This window comes from Egretta garzetta, unplaced genomic scaffold (assembly GCF_000687185.1).
Source record: "Egretta garzetta isolate BGI_Z169 unplaced genomic scaffold, ASM68718v1 scaffold251, whole genome shotgun sequence".
Classification (NCBI taxonomy): domain Eukaryota; kingdom Metazoa; phylum Chordata; class Aves; order Pelecaniformes; family Ardeidae; genus Egretta; species Egretta garzetta.
In genome coordinates this window covers 7,727,900-7,747,075 of record NW_009258952.1, presented here as the reverse complement: position 1 = coordinate 7,747,075, position 19,176 = coordinate 7,727,900, and the positions used below count along the sequence as shown (strand labels likewise).

The 19,176-nt window shown below is 37.7% G+C and overlaps 1 protein-coding gene across 3 annotated transcripts in view; it reads right to left on the bottom strand.

The window, feature by feature from the left end:
• ARFGEF1 (ADP ribosylation factor guanine nucleotide exchange factor 1) overlaps positions 1 to 19,176 on the bottom strand; it is a 52,648-nt gene that overhangs the window by 1,893 nt on the left and 31,579 nt on the right. The window contains exons 19-33 of one of the 3 annotated variants that reach the window (XM_035890089.1): positions 18,075 to 18,115; positions 17,806 to 17,975; positions 17,007 to 17,158; positions 16,673 to 16,845; positions 15,511 to 15,671; positions 14,711 to 14,841; positions 13,119 to 13,248; positions 12,311 to 12,446; positions 12,081 to 12,219; positions 7,102 to 7,171; positions 4,613 to 4,742; positions 3,638 to 3,777; positions 3,088 to 3,256; positions 1,995 to 2,133; positions 956 to 1,073 (exon numbers count right to left, since the gene is read on the bottom strand). In XM_035890089.1, the coding sequence (XP_035745982.1) occupies positions 956 to 1,073; positions 1,995 to 2,133; positions 3,088 to 3,256; positions 3,638 to 3,777; positions 4,613 to 4,742; positions 7,102 to 7,171; positions 12,081 to 12,219; positions 12,311 to 12,446; positions 13,119 to 13,248; positions 14,711 to 14,841; positions 15,511 to 15,671; positions 16,673 to 16,845; positions 17,007 to 17,158; positions 17,806 to 17,975; positions 18,075 to 18,115 (1,999 nt within the window). Of the gene's footprint in view, positions 1 to 955; positions 1,074 to 1,994; positions 2,134 to 3,087; positions 3,257 to 3,637; positions 3,778 to 4,612; positions 4,743 to 5,262; positions 5,574 to 7,101; positions 7,172 to 12,080; positions 12,220 to 12,310; positions 12,447 to 13,118; positions 13,249 to 14,710; positions 14,842 to 15,510; positions 15,672 to 16,672; positions 16,846 to 17,006; positions 17,159 to 17,805; positions 17,976 to 18,074; positions 18,116 to 19,176 lie in introns of those variants that run through there. The other 2 variants (XM_035890090.1, XM_035890091.1) reach the window with 2 other exon arrangements.

The window sequence follows — 19,176 nt, the reverse complement described above, 5'->3', positions numbered from 1 at the left end:
GACCTGCTGGCCACGCTTCTTTTGATGCAGCCCAGAGTACGGTTGGCCTTCTGGGCTGCCAGCGCACATTGCCAGCTCATGTCCAGCTTTTCATCCACCAGCACCCCCAAGTCCCTCTCGGCAGGGCTGCTCTCGATCCTTTCTTCCCCCAGCCTGTACTGATACTGAGGGTTACCCCGACCCAGGTGCAGGACCTTGCACTTGGCCTTGTTGAACCTCATGAGGTTCACACAGGCCCACCTCTCCAGCCTGTCCAGGTCTCTCTGGATGACATCCCGTCCTTAAAGAATTTTAAATACTCTCCCAAGTCGAGGTGAGGAACCCACACAGCAATGGGCGGAGACACCTCTGTAACCAAAGCCAGCAGTGCCTGCATACGGCTAAGCCCGCTGGCAGGTACTCTGCCCGAGGCTCACTGGCTACACACAGCTCCTTGCTTATTCTTCAAGAGGAAGGGGTTTTCTATTGTCAGTTAAAAATTTTGTTGTATTTGGCCCCTTTCACTTAATGTCTCAGCCAAGTTTTGGTAGAAATAGAGGGAGATCTAAATCTGGATTTATTTACTGCAGAATTGCTTTGGAGAAGGCCAAGGTGATGTACACGTACCACTGGAAGCAGAAACAGGAGTTATTTCTTTGAATAAAATATCGGCCACTAATCCTCTTCCTCAGCAGGAGAGGGGTAAAAGCAACTTAACACATGCTTCTAAAGGATTTTAGCATCTTCTGAATTTTCTCAGACACATTGTCTTTTATCACTCACTGCACCCTCGCTCTGTGTCACTACTGTCAGTATCTGCCACGTGCAGTTTCACTGTACACTCCCCCAACAAAGAGCATCTATGAGCAGCAGAAGCTTTTAAAGTCAAGTATGTAACTGTGCGTGAAGAACCAGTCTGGAACTACTTCTTAACTGTAAACGTTGTCTTGCAATACCATTGCAAACAGCTACTTACCCTTTCATCACTTATCTTCAGGACTTTAGTCAAGAATAAGAGTAACAGATTAGTCCAGGCCTCCCGATGACTTTCTGACGTAAGAGTGAGGAAATAACTCAGAGCCTCGCTGCAGACACTAGAGAGGAAAGACACAAAAACTAATGACCAACATTTCACTTTGAGCTCTAACTGCAGCGAGGTAGCTTTGCCTTTGCAACTCCACCAGTGCAGAGCCCTGGTGCAGGACAGCGTCCTTTTACGAAAGCTACTGCAACCCTGATCAGTAACAGAAAGCAATGATTTTGTTCAACTCAACCCCAAAGTTCTAGGACTTCAGTACTAAATATGCTGACAAAACATGGCAAACATACGCTGTTTGTGCATATATTTAAAGTGTATCAAGTGCTCTTTGGGGGGTATTAAAATGCACGTGACAAAATGACATGTAGACTTTAGAAGTTAATCATGTGCCGACATAACCAGGTAGTTTTCAGCTCTGCTCCCTGGCCTATAAACCTTAAAATACTTTCACTGTGTTACTGCCATGGTTTTGAGCCCTCTGTTATTCCAAAAGTTGCTTGAACAACTTTGTAAACTAAAAGCATTCAGGTGAACCATAGTGTTCACAGTAATGAACCACCAAAAAGCCAGAAAGCTGCTGTATGCCCACAGGCTCCTCAAGCCCAGCGCTCATTTCTGCAGATGAGAACAAACAGTATCGCTTCCCTAAAATATCTGAGGTTACTGAAAGAAAAAAGCAGAGCGACAGTTACTTTTCTTTTTGAAGAGGAGCTGTAACAATCCCCCACCTACCCACGTGCTACCAAAAAAAAGAAAAAGAAGGTGACAAAACCTTAGTTCTCTCCTGCAGAACATATAACGAGAACAAAAAGCAGAGGCAGCGTTAGTAGCTGGAGGCACAGGACCCTCCATACAACATAAAAACTCTTAATATCAGCTGTGACCACCACCACACAGTGTTAGCTCTAAGAAGTTTACTGCAAACATTCTTTAACATCAGAAATAACATCGGCAGGTTCAGCTACATGGACCTTACTTTAGGAGTCTTTGCTGGACTTCCTCCCATGCACTGGTACGGCTTTCATCCATGTACATACGGAACAGAATGCGCAAGCCGCAGGCAAGACTACTAGTCTCCTGTTTCAGAAGATTAGGCTTAGATTTGCCTTTGAAACCTAGAAAAGTTCCAAGCATCCATTTAGATTTTAGTTTCACCCGACATTTTTCCTTATGGTCCCCACTTCTCCTTCTAAGCATCTTCTGCACGTAGACAGTCAGAAGAAGCACCGTTATGTGATTAATTTCTCACAACATTCAGTACAATGGAGGACTGCTAAAAATTAACCTATGTATATACAAGGTAACTGTGTTTGGCACCCATTCTTATATAAGCTTCCAAGTAGATGTGAAACCTGGGTGTATGATCAAAGCACATTCTAACCACCTGAATGACTGAACATTTTGTCTCAATCGTGTATCTATAGCATATACTGTTTTATCACTTGTTTTTGATAAAAATGTCTACAATACTACTGTTTCCAAAGCTGTTACTGCAAAATTAAACTCAGTTTGCTGGTGGAGGCCAATACTAGCCAAAGGCGCACCCATAAATATTAACACTACCTCACTCAAGCTGAAGCAGTTCTGTGTATGCACACATGAATGCACAAAACAGCTTGCTGCATATTTACAGTATGCATTCACCATTAAAAATATGAATACAGCTAACTTTGGTGCAAGGAACAGATTAAACACAGTGCTACGGAGGGTCCATTTTCCATCCGTTTCAGAAAATGGCACCTATTTCACTTATACACAGGGTAGGTAAAACAACCCCCCTAACAAGTTTTGGGGTTGTGAGCCTGCAGCTTCCAAGCACAGGACTCACACCTACAGCCAGGGACCAGCTTGGCAGCCATAACCCAGCAAAACCTTACGTTTTAGGAAATGGAAAAGATGTTTGCACCTGCACAGGTGAGGTCTCCTCCCCCTAGGGATCCTAGGGTTACAAAGTTACAGCCTGATATTCAATTTTACATTCAGCATCAGCGCTTTTGACCTATTTTGGGGTCAAATCAAAGCACAGTAACACATTCTTGCAAACCATTTCTCCAAGGTGACTGACTCACCTGCCTTCCAGAGAGCAGTTCTTTGTTCGTTGTTTGAATTAAACGCTTTAGCAAACCTGTGAGATTCCAGCAGACAATCGAGAAGTTTGAAAAGCTGCTGTGACGTTAGAAAACGATACATCCCTTGATCTTGTGTATCCACATGGACATCAAAGTCTACTGCATCTCTCTATTAAAAAAAAAACAAAACAAAAGAAACAAGAGATTTGAAGTAAAAATTCACAACTGTCTTGAGCAAGCTCCTGTGATAACTCAATCCTACATTGTTTTCATCCATACTCGTATTTAAACTTAAAACTGTATTAAAAGTTATATCCATATCCCAGTTACGTAAGTCCCTTTCAACAACACATGCTTTAATCTCCACAGCGTGCTGCCCCAGCACAGCAAATGCAATCTGATGCAAGACGTAGAAGATTTCGACAGTCTGCTGGAAGTTCTCAAGCGCTTCTAAAAACTGTAAATTAGAAGATGTTACAAGAGTTTATGAAACTTTATCTACTAGAGAAAAAGCTGTTAAAAAGGGAGATCACCTATCAGTTCTACTTACTTGTGCTGCTGCTAGATTCTCTGCATCCTCTTTTTTGCTAGTTGCTGGGAAGAACACAATATTGTCGATAGTCTGAATGAGTTCCAGTTGTACGACGCATTTGATCAAAAGAGCAGCAAATAACTTCTGTTCTGGAAATTCTTCACAGGAAAGAAAAAGAAAATTGCTTGTTAACTAAAGATTTTTTTTCTTTTTTCAGCTCTTTTGGGGATAACTTGAAAAACAGCTTAACTTCAAGCACATTTGTAAGCCAAACCTGGAATCCACCCATCTGAATTAAAACCAGGACGGATCACCACATTAAAAACCAGCAGGTTTTAAAAAACTATTTCCTAACTTTAAAGCTGCTTACCATATATTGGACAAATATTCAATGTTACCTAAAAATCACCAAAATGAGTGACCTTATGGTTAGCATCCGTGCAGTGGCAAGGACCAGAGGCTGGGACTGCCCATGGGCAGAGGAGGCTTAGGATAGCACTAGTAACACCGAGCTTGCTTGCACTCGTGGCAGGTACTAATACCACCAGACATGAGCATTTTAAGCACCAACACATAACTTTGAACAAGTATCTTAAGGCTTTGATACACTCTCTTCAAATCAGTCTAAACCTTTTTTCCCAGCTGTTGCTTCTGCTGCATTCTGCATAGAAGAACTTTGCTCTTAATTAAAAAAAAAATAAATTACTCATTTACATAGCATTATATGGAGAATACTATTTTTAATATTTTGCTTTGGGTAAAAAGCCTGCAAGTTAGCAGCTGAACTCTAGATTGTTAAAACACAGGTCAAAAATGTGGACCCACGAGAGTCCAACAGAATTCATACTATGTGAAGACAAAAATTTCACCAATGGAATTTTCTAAACATCGTGTTTCTAAAGTTATAGCTGGGGCTATAACTAAAGATATCAAACATCTGCTAAATACTATTCTTAACAGATATAAAATGCCAAATCACTACAAAACACGCACTTGCTGTTGGCCTGGTTTTACTCATTTCTTCACCTACTGTGGGCCCTGCGCTGGGTTGATACGGACGTCCATCTGAAGATCTAGGCTGAATAGAATCGTGAATGTCTACTGACTTCTGTGAGATTGTATCCTGAAAAGAAAGCACAAGACAAAAAATTAACTTACAGAGAACTTCTGTGAGCTAATCATCAGTAAGTGTTGTGCTCCTCAGAGCTTAAGACACTTGCAGTTTCAACGTTGCACTTTTTCATTCACTTTAGTCATATTTGATATTAGCATTCAAGACAGATGTACTAAAAAGATGACCTAATAAGAAAGAATTGAAAATTTAACAAGCAACAAATACTTAATTGTACAGCAAAGTCAAAGAGTAGTATTCTGCACATAGATTTTTCGTATGCCACCCAAGCATTTAGTATGCCAGCCAGCAGTTAGTTTGACTTTTACCAGATTAAGTGAATGGCGTTTGCTGCAAGGTTCCGATACTGGGAAATGCAGTATCTACCTTGATGTACAATAAAAGCCTCTAACAGCTTCTGTGAGAATTTGTGTTCCTTCTGTAACGGGTGAAAATGCGAACGCACGGCTCTTCAGTGCAAGTCCAAACAATGTAAGATATCAGCAAACTTTAATCTTTATGTTCTGAATTATTAGCTCCTACTAACGTGTTTGTAGATGCTACAGGAATTTACCACAGTAAAATGATGGAGCAAAATATACGCATATCAAGAAAATGCTCCAATCTAAAATTCATTTGCCGGAGAGCTGCTTCAGCAGACTTCTGCAGTGTGTTCTGATTCTCCATGTTGTATTGTGCTGTCTTGTGAGCTCAATGGCTTTGGAAGATGACTTGTTGGGGTTTTGTTTTGTTTTTTAATAAGTATCTTCCTTCTTGATCAGTTGAATGTAAAGTATTAAAATCTTTGGTAATACCCATTGTTTTCATTTCAGAAAGCATTCACTGAAAGAGGGAAATGTAATTAATAACAAAATGTTATCATTAACTGCAAAGCAGTTATATATAGTGATTACTGTCCCTTTCGATAACCCGGCATTTCTATTGGCATTTGGTCCGTAAGTCCCACTGGAGACTACACATTAATTCCCTGCACTGTGTTGTTAGCAAAGTTTGTATCTACACATACAGTTCCTATAAGGAACATACCAACTTCTCATACCAGTAAATAACCATTCTCTATTAAGTATAAATAAACTTTTAATAGATATTATGTCTAAGTGTAGTAGAATGCTTCACTATATAAGAAGTACCTGAAGAAAAACTAGCTAGAATTACCTAAAGCCTGCAAAAATTATATCCTACCAAAAGAAAGGATCCCAAATATACCTCCTTTAACACTATTTATTATAAAAGTTCTGTTAATTTTTGATGTTAAAAATTCTGTTTTAGTAAGTTTTTAAAAAAAATTCTATTAATAATAAAGTTGTAAAGTGACTTTTTACACTGAATACAAAAAAGATTTTTGAAAACATTCACATTACAACTGTTTCAAAGAGAAAAGATCTTTCAGTTTATTCATGACCGAGACGTTTAATAATTCGCCATTTTTTGCATGCTATTGTATTTGACATAAAGGGATCAAAAACGTAGCCAACGTTTAGATCAAATGTTTTATACATCAAACCACTACAAATGAGTCAAGATATAGCAAGCACATTCAGTCACACGGATGTAGAATACCTACATAATGAGAACTGGCTATCACAAACCTTCACACTCTGTTTTAAGTACATTACGTTAACATTCCATAAAGATAAATGGAGGGAGTCGGTCTCTCTTAGTAGAACTCATCTGGGACCAAACCCTTGAACAATTTTTATCAAATGCTTCATTAATCTATGAAGAACTTCGTGCAGTGATCTTGTGAGAACATCCAAACTAATTCTCGTCAGTAGTAAAGGAACTACAGGGCTGCCACTTGTAGGCAAATCCAAATTTTACATCAGTTTATTTAATCAGTGCAAAGAAATCTGATTGTTATACATATTTTCTATTTTAAACACTGATGTTTAAGTTCTTATTACAGAGAAAATTTGAAGGAAAAAGAAGTCAATCAAACTGGCAACCTTTCCACCTCCGTCATTTTCTCATCATGCCAATATATCAAAGAGAATATTGAGCAAAATAAACAAAAACCACACCTCAAACCAGAAAACATCTCGAACCCTAAATACAGTATGACAGAGACCTACCAGACACGGGACATTACCTAAAACACACACTGATAACAACCTACAGCCAACTTCTGGAAGCCAACTTTGCTGCAAACAAACACATGCTTCTCTTTCTCAATTAATTCCTTGCCATTTTTAAGCATTAAATAGCACTTTATTTGGAAAAATCTTTTTCAAGTAAATAAAAATTGAAAAATGTGTTTAAACTAAGTATACTCTTCACTTATTATACATCACAACACATTTGTACCAAACTCTTGCAAGCTTTTAAAATATTTTTTATTTTAGCAGCTTACCAGTTTTTCTTTTGCATCAGAGGGAGATCCAGCGCCAAACTCCCCAGTGACCGGTCGCCAAGTCAGCAGCCTTGAAAACACAAAACCAGTACCAAATTTAGTAAATTTGAAATACAAATCAGAACCTATATTCTAAACAATCCACTTCAATATGGTAGGTTTTTTGTTTGTTGTAATTTAAACTGATGGAAGGTAAACATGAAAAGAGTCGGATATAGATACTTCCATAAATTAATAAACTGATTTCAGTTTGAAGCATACATTTTATTCTTTCACACACACTGAGAAAATGAAGTATTGTGTTTTTTGAACTTCAACGTTTCTGCCAATTGCCCTGGACAGACAACTGGATTACATGGAGGTGCATTAATTTTTCTCTGCAATAACTGGCTTTAGGCAGTGCTCTAGTGCCATTAGTGGGCCGCCTTCTCCCACACTGCCTTAAGCTTTACCTGGAATAAGAAACGAATCTACCCCAGAACAAATCAGCATGAACGTCTGGAGGTTTTGCGGTCTCTGTTTGGGCTATGTTCCAGCACTTAGGATTCAACACTTCCACTTAGGATTCATTGCTGTTATGAGGTACCAAGTCACTGACAATACTTCTGATCTCTTCCCTGCTATTTTCTTACAGCACGTTGCTGTCTTGAGGATCTTCGCCTTAAGCACTAAAAGGCACTAAAAAATTTCTACATGAATTGTAACTTATTGAGGCTGCCTGTGCCTGCCAAGAATTGAGGAAAATTGAATTAAATAACCCACGTGGTCCCATCACCTTTTGTTCTATCAAATCTATTGCTACAAAGTAAGATTAAAGTTGTTTGTCGTTAAGATCTCAAAGTATCTAGCCTCAATCTCTGTGTGGCAACACTTGTGGACATTTGTGTCTGCGTATCCGAAGTGAGATCTTTCCCACTGTGTTAAGGATCCTAAATTAATATATCACTGATCTCCATACAACTAAAGACCATATAACTAAAAATACACATTAGAGATAAGAAAAAATAAAATCTTGAGGCATGTAATGAAACAACAAATAAAACAGAGCAGAGACCTGAATTGATTCTTGAAAGCTACCAGGACACAAACTGCAGATTATTCTGGATTAGAGGTTGTTAAATACAGTGTAATTTATTTGGGGCTATAAAGTCTTAAACATCCATCTGCCAAAGGAGGTATTGGAATAACGAGCAATTATAGGCCAGATCATTGTAATTTATGCAAGTGACCAATTTTAACTTCTGAATTTCCCAAGGACAAGAGGGCATTCACCTTGGCTTTCTTGGCGCCAGCAAGCCAAGACTTGCCCTCATGAAGCTTCAGAAAATGTCAATTAAAAAAAATTATAAACAGAATAGAAATTAAACAAAAAGAAGAATCAAAGAAACTATTAAAATGAGCTAACGAGGTATGGGCTGGATGAGCAAACAGCAGGGTAGACTGAAAACTGGCTGAACAGCCAGAGCCAAGAGGGTGGTGATCAGGGGCATAAAGTCTAGTTGGAAACCAGCAACTAGTGGTGTACTCCAGGGGTCAATACCGGGTCCAATTCTGTTCAACATCTTCATTAATGATCTGGATGATGGGGCAGAGTGGACCCTCAGCAAGTTTGCTGATGACACAAAACTGGGAGGCGTGGCTCATACACCAGAGGATCATGGTGCCACCCAGAGGGACCTCGACAGCCTGGAGAAATGAGCTGACGGGAACCTCATGAGGTTCAACAAGGGGAAATGCAAAGTTCTTCACCTGGAGAGGAACAATCCCATGCACCAGTACGTGCTGGGGGCCACCCAGCTGGAAAGCAGCTTGGCAGAGAACAACCTGGGAGTCTTGGTGGACATCAGGTTGTACATGAGTCAGTAGTGTGCCCTTGCTGCAAAGAAAGCAAATGGTATCCTGCGCTGCATTAGGAGAGTTGCGAAGAGGTGGAGAGAGGTGATTCTGCCCCTCTACTCAGCACTGTGTTCAGTCCTGGCCTCCCCAGTATGAGAGAAACATGGACATCTTGGAGAGAGTCCAGCAAAAGGCCACAAAGATGATGAAGGGACTGGAGCATCTCTCCTGTGAGGAAAGGTTGAGAGAGCCGGAACTGTCCAGCTTAGAGAAGGAGCAGGCTCAAGGGGATCTCATCAATGTAGATAAATACCTGAAGGGAGAAGGCAAAGAGGATGGAACCAGGCTATTTTCAGTGGTGCCCAGTGACAGGACCAGAGGCTGAAAGACCACACACTGAAACATAGGAGGTTCCCTCTGAACATCAGGAAACACTTTTTTGCTGTGAGGGTGACCAAGCACTGGCACAGGTTGCCCAGGGAGGCTGTGGAGCTTCCCTTCTTGGAGATACTCAAAAGCCAGGACATGGTCCTGGGGAAATTGCTCTGAGTGGCCCTGCTTGAGCAGGAGGATTGGCCCAGATGACCTCCAGAGCCCCTTCCAACCTCAGCCATTCTGTGTGATTCTGTGTTAGTATCTTCAGCTATCAACACCTCAATGATTTTGTGGAAGCTTGGCAGGACTACAGTTTGGGCTTTTCTAGTAAGTGATCCTTGTTGGAACTGGTAGCTAAGTAAATATTCTAGTACTAAGTTTTCCAAACAAGGACATAATATGGTCATCTCTCTTTGCAAAAAAGGTAGCTTGCCAAAAACCACCAGAGGCTAGTACCACAACTAAGAACTCCCGCAGGCAATGCTGCAACTGTTAAATTGAAGAAGTAAGTTACACAATACCTGGATGATGTTTTATAGGAATGCTAAAAAAGATCGTATGTAATCCTACCTGATCAGATTAATAAAAACCTCTGCCAGAAGATACTTTACGCTCCAGAGATTCATAGCATCTGACTATTTCAAGACAATTAGCAATAAAGCACTTGCCCGTAGAACTTTCATATATACCACAATGCAATTTGACTCTGTCTTAATTTCAACATTAACTCCTGTGTTACTTCCATAGATGGGAAAACAAAGGTAAAAGGGGCATTTGCTGCCTCCTCTAAGTGCTGGGGTAGCCTCCACAACAAGCTGAGTATTCAAACCGTGTTGGGCAAAAAATCCCCCCCAAAATCCCCTAAGGCTGCAAGGGCAGAAAAAGCTCCATCACAAAACCAAGGCTAATAAAGGGCCTAAGAAATATGAATATGAAATGCCAGCCAAACTAGGAGCCACAGAAAAGAACCAGATCCCATAAAAAGGGAGCTGTACAGAAGCTGTATGGAAGGAGAAAGAAGTACTCCTAGGGCTCATAAAGAGAAGTCAAAAAAATAAGTACAAAGTCTCCACTAAAAATATGAATGAATACCTGTATATTGTTACCATAATTTTTTCTCACCCATCTAAAAAGCCTCAGCTTTAATCAAATATGGTCCAAGTGAAAAGACTGTTTTGAGCAGTTTTGTGTCACCCAACAATTGTTTGGAAAAGAGCAGGCATATTTTCACCATGGGATTACATACGCTCAAGGGATTATTCATGTATAAAATCGAGGTAAGATTTACTTTACCCTGCAAAAGTTGGGAACCTCCCAGAAATATAAGGAGGCATAATATAATGAAGGCATAGAAGGCATAGAAAGATTAAAAAAGGAGATGGGAAGTCAAGAATGTAAATCTACGGAAGGAGTGAGATACCCTCCTAGGAAAAATAACCCATTTGAAAGCAGAAGTGACATAAACATCAAAAGGAAACACACACATATTTCAAATAAGATATGGCTAAAGGCAATGAGAGTAATTTTTATGTATCTAAATATTAATATCCAAAATGCTACTCTAGAAGAGTTTCTAATACTCAACTGTAAGAATACCCAGAAAGCTAAGCTTTGATCATATGTGGAAACCAAAGCAATGTTCTGCCAGTGAGTATACACTTCAAAATCTTTCCAAGTGTGGAACATAGTAAGTTATGGCTAATTCAATTGGAATTTTACATCCAGAGATTTGGTCTCAAATTTTATTGTTGGCAGTAACCAAAATGCAAAAAAAAGTATCTTGCTAGGTCCCAGTATTATTTTTTGGATGCAATTAATTCATAGCTACTCAACATTGAAAAAGTAGGTGAGGTAGTGACAGATGGATTAACTTATCTTTTAAGCATGAATGAAGCTCTCTTACAGTGCTATCTGATACATAACTCTAAAATTAAGGAAAGACTGAGGTGTAGAAGGTTGCCTTTTGCTTCAGTTTTCTTCAGGCCTGAACTAGGCGATACCCAGAAGCAAACGCTATGAACTCGTTGACAGACACAGGACAAGTAATAATACAACGGTTCAACATTGAAGCTATCAGATTTTAAAACAGTGTTTCACCGCAGTGATGGTAGGGTATGGGAAAATCACCTCATCTTTGGTATGATGCTGGATGTGGTTTCTTGTTATTCTGCCCTATGGTATATACACGTAACATACTACTCAGAATAGTGCAGCCTTGTTCCAAGAAACTTCACACAGAGTTATAACACGAAGGGAAAGACTGTTACCAAATATGCAAGATGATTTTCATAGAAAGATTAGGATTCATAGGAACATACGATAGAAGTTAAGCATCAACCACAGAGACTTAAATTTGTTGCATTATTTTAGTGTTTTGTGGAAAAGCTTCACATGTAATTACAAATTCTAAAGTCTGCCTATCAATAGCATTCTTCTATTACAAAAAGTGAATGACCAGAAAATCAGATAATATTTCTCAAAAAATCCAACATTTTAAAATTGAATAAAGTTACATTTATTTGTTTGTTTGTTTTTTTTGCTTATCTGCTATATGGTATTTCTAGTTTTTAACAGTTTATCATTTACAACACAAAAGTAGTATATCTACCACCTAATTTATCATTATGTTCCAAGAAAGTCTGCTTCTATTTAGATCACACATAACAGCTTTTTGTTCACTCCACCTATTAGATATCTAACATTTTGAAATCAGTAAGTCATCTAGCTAAACTGTTTTACAAAGTATAAATATTTAACAGTCATCTTACGCATGAGGGATTGTAGTTTTGAAAATATCCAGCATGCAAGTACAAGTTTTATCCCAGATTTCTAGGGTAAACTTTTCACCATTTAGGATGACAACATTCTCCAAACAATTTGTACCAGACCGTGCCAGTTGTTCATTGTCTGGAAAAGACAAACAGGGCATTTGTTTATTCACATTCAACATATTAAAATGTTAATTAACATTGTTTAACGCAATTTGGTACAGTCCTACCTTGCTGCACACACCAGTACAGCTGTGCAAATATATCATCCAAAAGAACATCACTAAGTACTTCTAAATACTGTGTGAATACATCACATATTGCATAAAGTGCGTGGTTGCAAGTAGTTGTCATCCATTCAGCTTTCTAGGAGGGGGGAAAAAAAAAAAAGTTACAACTTTTTTTAAGGTGGACCTTTTAGGATACACACCCCTGCAGGCAGACAGATATATGTATTTGCTCAATTTTAATTGCTTTATAGTGACATGCCATTCCTTTCTAGATCTCAAAACCCCCAAAACTTGGAGCTCCAACTTTTGCCTTGCTAACTAGCAGGTTTAAAAAACTAAAGAAACAGAGAAACAACTATTCTTGGGGACCAGATCATTGGACTGACAAGCACTTACCATCATAAGATAACTGAGTTTGACATTGAACTTGGTGTCTAACCTTAGCTCAACACAAGCCTCATTCCATTGAGTACGCTGCCATGAAATTATGCGTGTCTCAGATTCCAGACACCATGTGTAAAAGCTGCAGTTCGTCTTACAAGCCCTGGATATCTTGCATTTTATGCTATTCTTCTCTTGTTTGTAGTGTAAACTACTACGCCTTTTACACACATGGTTTAAAAAAAATTAGCAAAGTGACAATACTTCCAAAAGAATGCTAATAAAACAAAATAAGGCTACTGGAACCACAGGTCAACCATGCAAGTCTTGAGGTTTGCCTTACATTACTTGATAAGCTATATTACTAATTAGGTTTTCTACTGCAAGTATAGATCTCATGTAAATTATCTTCCCCCACTTTTTTCACCTCAGTCTGCTGTTCTGGCAGTTTCATGTTGTCAAATATCCTGAAGACAATCCGAAACAAATCTTGCCACCAGTGTTTTTCGTAAGTATGGCCATATGTCTTCATTATTTCAAACATTACTGTTAAACCCCTGAAATGAAGAACAGCATATACTAAGAATTACAAAAAGACATGCACTAGACCAAATATGACCAACTGCAACAGCAGTAACAAACTCAAATACTCTTAAGAACATTACATATTGATCTGATGTGGATCAGTCACACTAGTACACTGAAATTAAATAGAAAATCAGCTTGTTTAAAAAGCACTTAAAAAAAAGTCACAGGCAATAGCCAAAAAATACTTTTGAGAACTGTGGCAATTTTCAATTAAAATAGGAAACCAACTTCTTTACAAAGGACCACAAAAATAAAGGAATGAGTATTTCCAGGCAAGAAATACAGAGGTCTAGAAACGAGTGTTAATCTTCACCAGCTATAAAGGGAGTCCAGATGCACAGCTCACATGTGGATGGGCAAATTTAAAATATACAACCTCTCATATTTAGCATCAGAACTGCAACAGAATCCACTTTATAAGGGAAAACCCCTATTCAAGGAAAACAAGCAGGTTTTACATGAAATCAGAGCACAGCTTTGCTTTTTCAACCATTTCTGCAATCCTCAACCAGTTAATGAATCATAGTATAAAACCAGTTTTAAAATCCTCAGAGTAAGTATGATGGGCAAGACATAGGAAGGCAGACAGGTCATACTCATTGCATGGAGCATTTTACATTTGTTTTAAATAGAGCAAAAATGGAAACGTGACACGAAGCTTACCCGGGTCAGCTATGACAAATCGCTAAAATGGAGTAAGTAACATGGCATCAAACATCATACACTTACATTTACTAATGAATAGAGAGATCAGTATTGCCACTGGAAAAATACAGATCTGGCTATAATCCAATATAATACCTGATTCAAAAAAAAGGGGGGTGGGGAATTTAATGCATATTGACCACTTAAAAGTTGACCTTCCATGTTAAAATAACATTTGCTTGTTATATGTTAGGGAAGTTAAAAGTTGACTGTTACATTTTACTGTGTTCTATGCATAAACTGCCTCCATCGCATCTGACTAAGTTGCACTGACCTGTTTTAAATAGTTACAGGTTCTATAATAAATGGAAAGAAGTCACTATATTTTAATTTACTTAAGCTTTAATTTATTTTCAAATGAACTACTTAAATAGTTCTTATCTTTGTGATTTCATGGTTGTTCATCCTAAACAGGCACTATTTCAATATTTAACTTTAAGGAAATGTAATACTTACCTATTTAACATAATGCAATCACAACCATGTAACTTCATTGTTTATTATAATGGAAGACAGAAATCTCATATGTAAAGAACACAGACTTAATTTCTACATTCCAGCATCTATTTAAAAAGTCTTTTTAAAAAGGCTGGTGTTCACAGTGATACCATCTAAATTAAATACATAAGTCATTTTACAACAACTACATTTACTAAGAGAGTTGTTTCTGTTTTAAAAGTGTAAAGTAAGCCTTTTAAAATTTGAATTACAAATACTGATTGTTACCTGGTTCTTACATCTAATTTGCATCTATTGATGATACAGGACAACTCAAACAGAATTGGGAACCATCCTCGCACCCACACTCTGTCTTCGGGAGCTACATTCATATCATCACTTGTGTATTCCTTGAATGCCTTTAGAAGAAAACACAGGGTTATAAGAGAGTCCTAAGAGTTAGATTCTTCAACATAAAACACAATTTGGACTGCAAATAACAATCTCTGCCATACTAATATTACTCCCTGATACCTCAGGTGAGCTGGCAATTAAAATAATAATACTGAGAAGGTGAAGTGTTTTTCAAAGTAATGCTTAATAGATTATGAAAAATAAACTAAAACAGCTAAACGAGAGGATACATTCAAGCATCAGTTTTTGCTTGCAGCTCAGTCTGAATCTCTTGTTCTCTTCTTATAGAGACAGCACTGAAAGCAAGGATCTACCATAACATTTTGAGGATATCAAACATTTTAAACATTTTTGCTTATGTCATTATCCATTCATGTTTCTCAGTAGAGAGCAGATCCAGAGATACATTGATTTCCAGCAGCTCTCAGGAAAGTGAACCACCAGCTGAACTGGGTGGATGGGGATGGGGGGAGGGGCATAAAAGGAAAAAACAGTAAGTTGCTGATCTTTTCAAAGCCCATGGCATTTTATACTCCTATTACTTCTGAATGAAGTACACTTCTCATTAATCTCTGAAAATTGAAGGGAAGCCAACAAGGTTAGCATGAGTACTTTTTTCTTTATAAAAGCACTGTTGATTAAAGCACTTAGAATTTAGTTAATATAGACTATACCTGAGGTCTATCAGATACATATTTTGCACAGTGACGAATGAGGCGGATCGCTTCCATACTGGTATCTGGAAATGCTGCATTGCAGGCAAATTCAGACAAGCACTTTACTGCATCCTGGAAAGAATCTATGGTTGCTGGGAAGTGTTTTTCAAACACAATTGCTGGGGAAAAAAGTGTGAACAGAAGAAAAAAGTGTTATGCTTTAAAATTTATTAATTCTAGTATGTACTGATTGTTAACAGTACATACTGTACTGTTAACAGTAATGAGAGACTGGCTCATTGATAGGTGCTGTCAAATGCTTGAGTAGTAATAAAAACTGAAAAATAAAAGCTCAACCAAAAAAAAAAAATCACCTAGAGAGCTTTTATTTGGACAGTAAATAAGTCTTTAAAATAAGTAAGTCTTTAAAATAAATCAAGGTACCATCTACTCTAAAGGAGGGAAATTTAAGAGTTAAGCAAGAAAAGAGCAATAGGCTTACTACTTAACACCAGTCTGTGTGATAAGAGCTTAAGAGGGCCACATAAAGCAGAGAGTTACATCTACAAAGGGACTTCCCTAAACAATATAGCCCTGTTGCCTTGCTTCTAAATAGTCTCTTTTGAGGAAAAAAAAAAAAATTATTCATCAATGCTGAAAAAGTTTTAGGAACTTGCAGAGGTTGAGACAGAATAGAGAGCTCCCTTATGGCACTTAAAGCCTGAGATATAGATTAGAATGGGAAGGGGGGGTGGGGTGGGTGGAAATCACGGTGCCACCTAGTACAGTACTTTCTCCTGAACAGGGCCACAGACAAGCACAATTCAGAAACAAGGAAAAATGTAAGCAAACAACATAATAGTAAAATGACTACACAATTCTTTTTTCTGGGGGGAAAAAATATAAAATACTTCACTTAAACAAAAATGTACACGGTAAGTAAAACTTTTACTACAGAATGCTACAAACAGGTAATTTTTTTTTTTTAAATGCATAAGACATAACTATAATCTTACTGAGTTATTTTCCCAAGTATTTTCCCAGAGGATTGGTTGAAAACTGTAAAACACTGGTTCTAAAGCAAGAAGTGGGTTTTACTAGGCAGGCTGTAGAGCCAACAGATAACAAAGCCTCTCAGTCTCTGGAGTCACATACACTTTCACGACGCCTGAATACTCACTGACAATGTGTCCTGTAGTCTGGAATGCAAGTTCCACTATACTTTCATCCTGATCTGAGGCTGCCAGATGAAATACTGAAAAAATGTTTTTCCAGCCAGAACGAATGTTAGCAGCCTGGGAATTCACCATCTGTGCAATACAGCGTACAACCATGTCTCGAATAGTAGGAGACCTAAATTAAGATAATAAACAATAATTGTTTAAACTAAATTACATAATTAATTAGGATAGTATAATTCTCCAGCAACTGATTTTACAAAAGCAATTTGAAACATTAATTGCAAAAGTTGGGTGCTCGTGATCCCAGGTGATTCATTAATAGTATGTTAGTACCTGTTTCTCTTCATGATATGTTCAAACGGTCTTAAGAAGTCCTTCTGGAATCGGAAGTTAGCAAGTTCTCCTTTTTCTAAGAACTTCATTGATAATTGCCTTAATGAGTCTACTGCAAAAATAGCTACATCTTCATTGGGATTGCAGCCAACCTGATAACGTAGAACAGAAATGCACAGTAAACTTGCATCAGTATTCTTACCGATTCAGCCCAAGCTGCCTTTACATTTGATAATGGAGAACCAAGCAGTACTGGAAAAGTAATAAACAGTAGTCAATTCCATAAACTACATTGTTAATGCAATTCAACAATCCCTAACCAATTCCAGATATTTTCTGCATTATATATCTTAGTATTTAAAACTTTCTAAAAATAAGCAAGCTGTCTAGAAAGGCTTCAATAAGCTGTATTAAAAATGCACATCAAATATTCACCTGATAAATAGTCAATTTAGACTTGAACAGAAAATAACCTCTTATCCTAAGCTTCAGAAAACACCCCCCAAAATTAGAGCACATAACTAAAGGCAGCCAGATCTAGACCCAGGTCATGATAAATAATGTATACTCTTGCTTTTACATTTATTATATGTATACCTCTGCCTTCTCACAGGCCTTTCCATTTTTAAAATTTTTGTTTTCCATCTTTACAATTTTTGTTGTTTTAAGCTACTTACACAGAGGGATAGAAAAAACAGTGTAACACAGATGAGCACATGCTTTTCCAATAAATCTCTAAATAAAATTTATTTGTATCAGTAATTCAAGGAGTATGCAGTATAATCATTAACAGGGATACCTTATTAAAATGATCTCCAATAACTTCCCAGATTCTAGACCACTGTAGCCTTATCCGGCCCATGTTGTAGTAAGAAATCTCTACTATCTTCTGCAGACTAAACATTCGAGGGTGGGTAGCAGACAGCAGTTCATCCATAGATACAGCACAAAGCCAGCGAACAAAATCCACTGTTAAATAACCACAGATTTTAATGCAGTATTTTTCCAAGGTTTAAGACAAAGCTGCTTTGTACTTTATGGAGCAGGGTGGGGGAAGATAAAACCTACCAATAGCATTTCCATCCAACCTTGTAGATCCCGTAAATATCCTGTAAAAAGCAGTTTAAGACATTGTTACAATTTCTTAAAATGTATTCAAGATTTTTTTAATATATACAGACACCTCCTGACTACTATTGTTTATTAAAAACAATTAGCAATTGTGCAAGAATACTGAGAAATCAGAAATATTTAAATTCCTTCTAATATTTAAAAGTAACTTCCTTAAGCATGCGTGGAGACTGGGAGGTGAGCATTGTTTCTAATGCTATCCGCTCACTGACAGTGACTGATGAATTATGTCAGTAATTTATAAACTATTCAGCCCTGCTTCAAATACAGAAGTCAAACTTCTCCAGAGGGCACAATTCCTATTTGCCATGACAAATAGATACTTGAAACACTTCCCATTACGAAGTGGGGAGAAATACTGCAAACCTAAAGAGCTGTTATGTGTTTGACATTAAGCCTCCGGTTCGCTTGATGTGATTTTACTGCAAAGCAACTTTCATTGAACTGACATCGATCTTGCTGCCTATACTCAATCACAGAAATGCCTGTGAGCCTTCAGAATGATACCCCTTTGTGACTGTCAATTTTGACAACCATGAAATAAATGATGTTTTCTGATTTCTTATACGCTGAAAGCACAAGATCCATTAACACTCCAGTCTGATCAGTTCTTTATGATATAAACACGGAATGTTTATTATATGCATTATGCCTGATCAAATCCAGTTATGATAAATATGATTCATAGAAAGGAAGACTGGAGTAATAATTTTGGTAATTTTGGACATCTACATAACCTAGAGGAAAGCAGGGAGTCAATAATTACATTTAGGAGAAAAAAGGTTCTGTCAATAATGCTCCCTGTACTAAGGCAAAATGAGATTTGCTATGTGTTACTATAAATAGCAAATCAAGATTCACTGGACAGTACAGCAATCTCCATTTGCAACTCTCCCGTAATAATTTTGTATCAGTAAAAAGGCTTCTTGCCTAATCTTTGTTGTGTTTCTTCTTGCAAAAATACTTCTGCTCCACAAAAAAAGGAAAAAACCCACAAAACCAAAAAGCACTTTAATATAGTAATATTTATGTAGTTTTT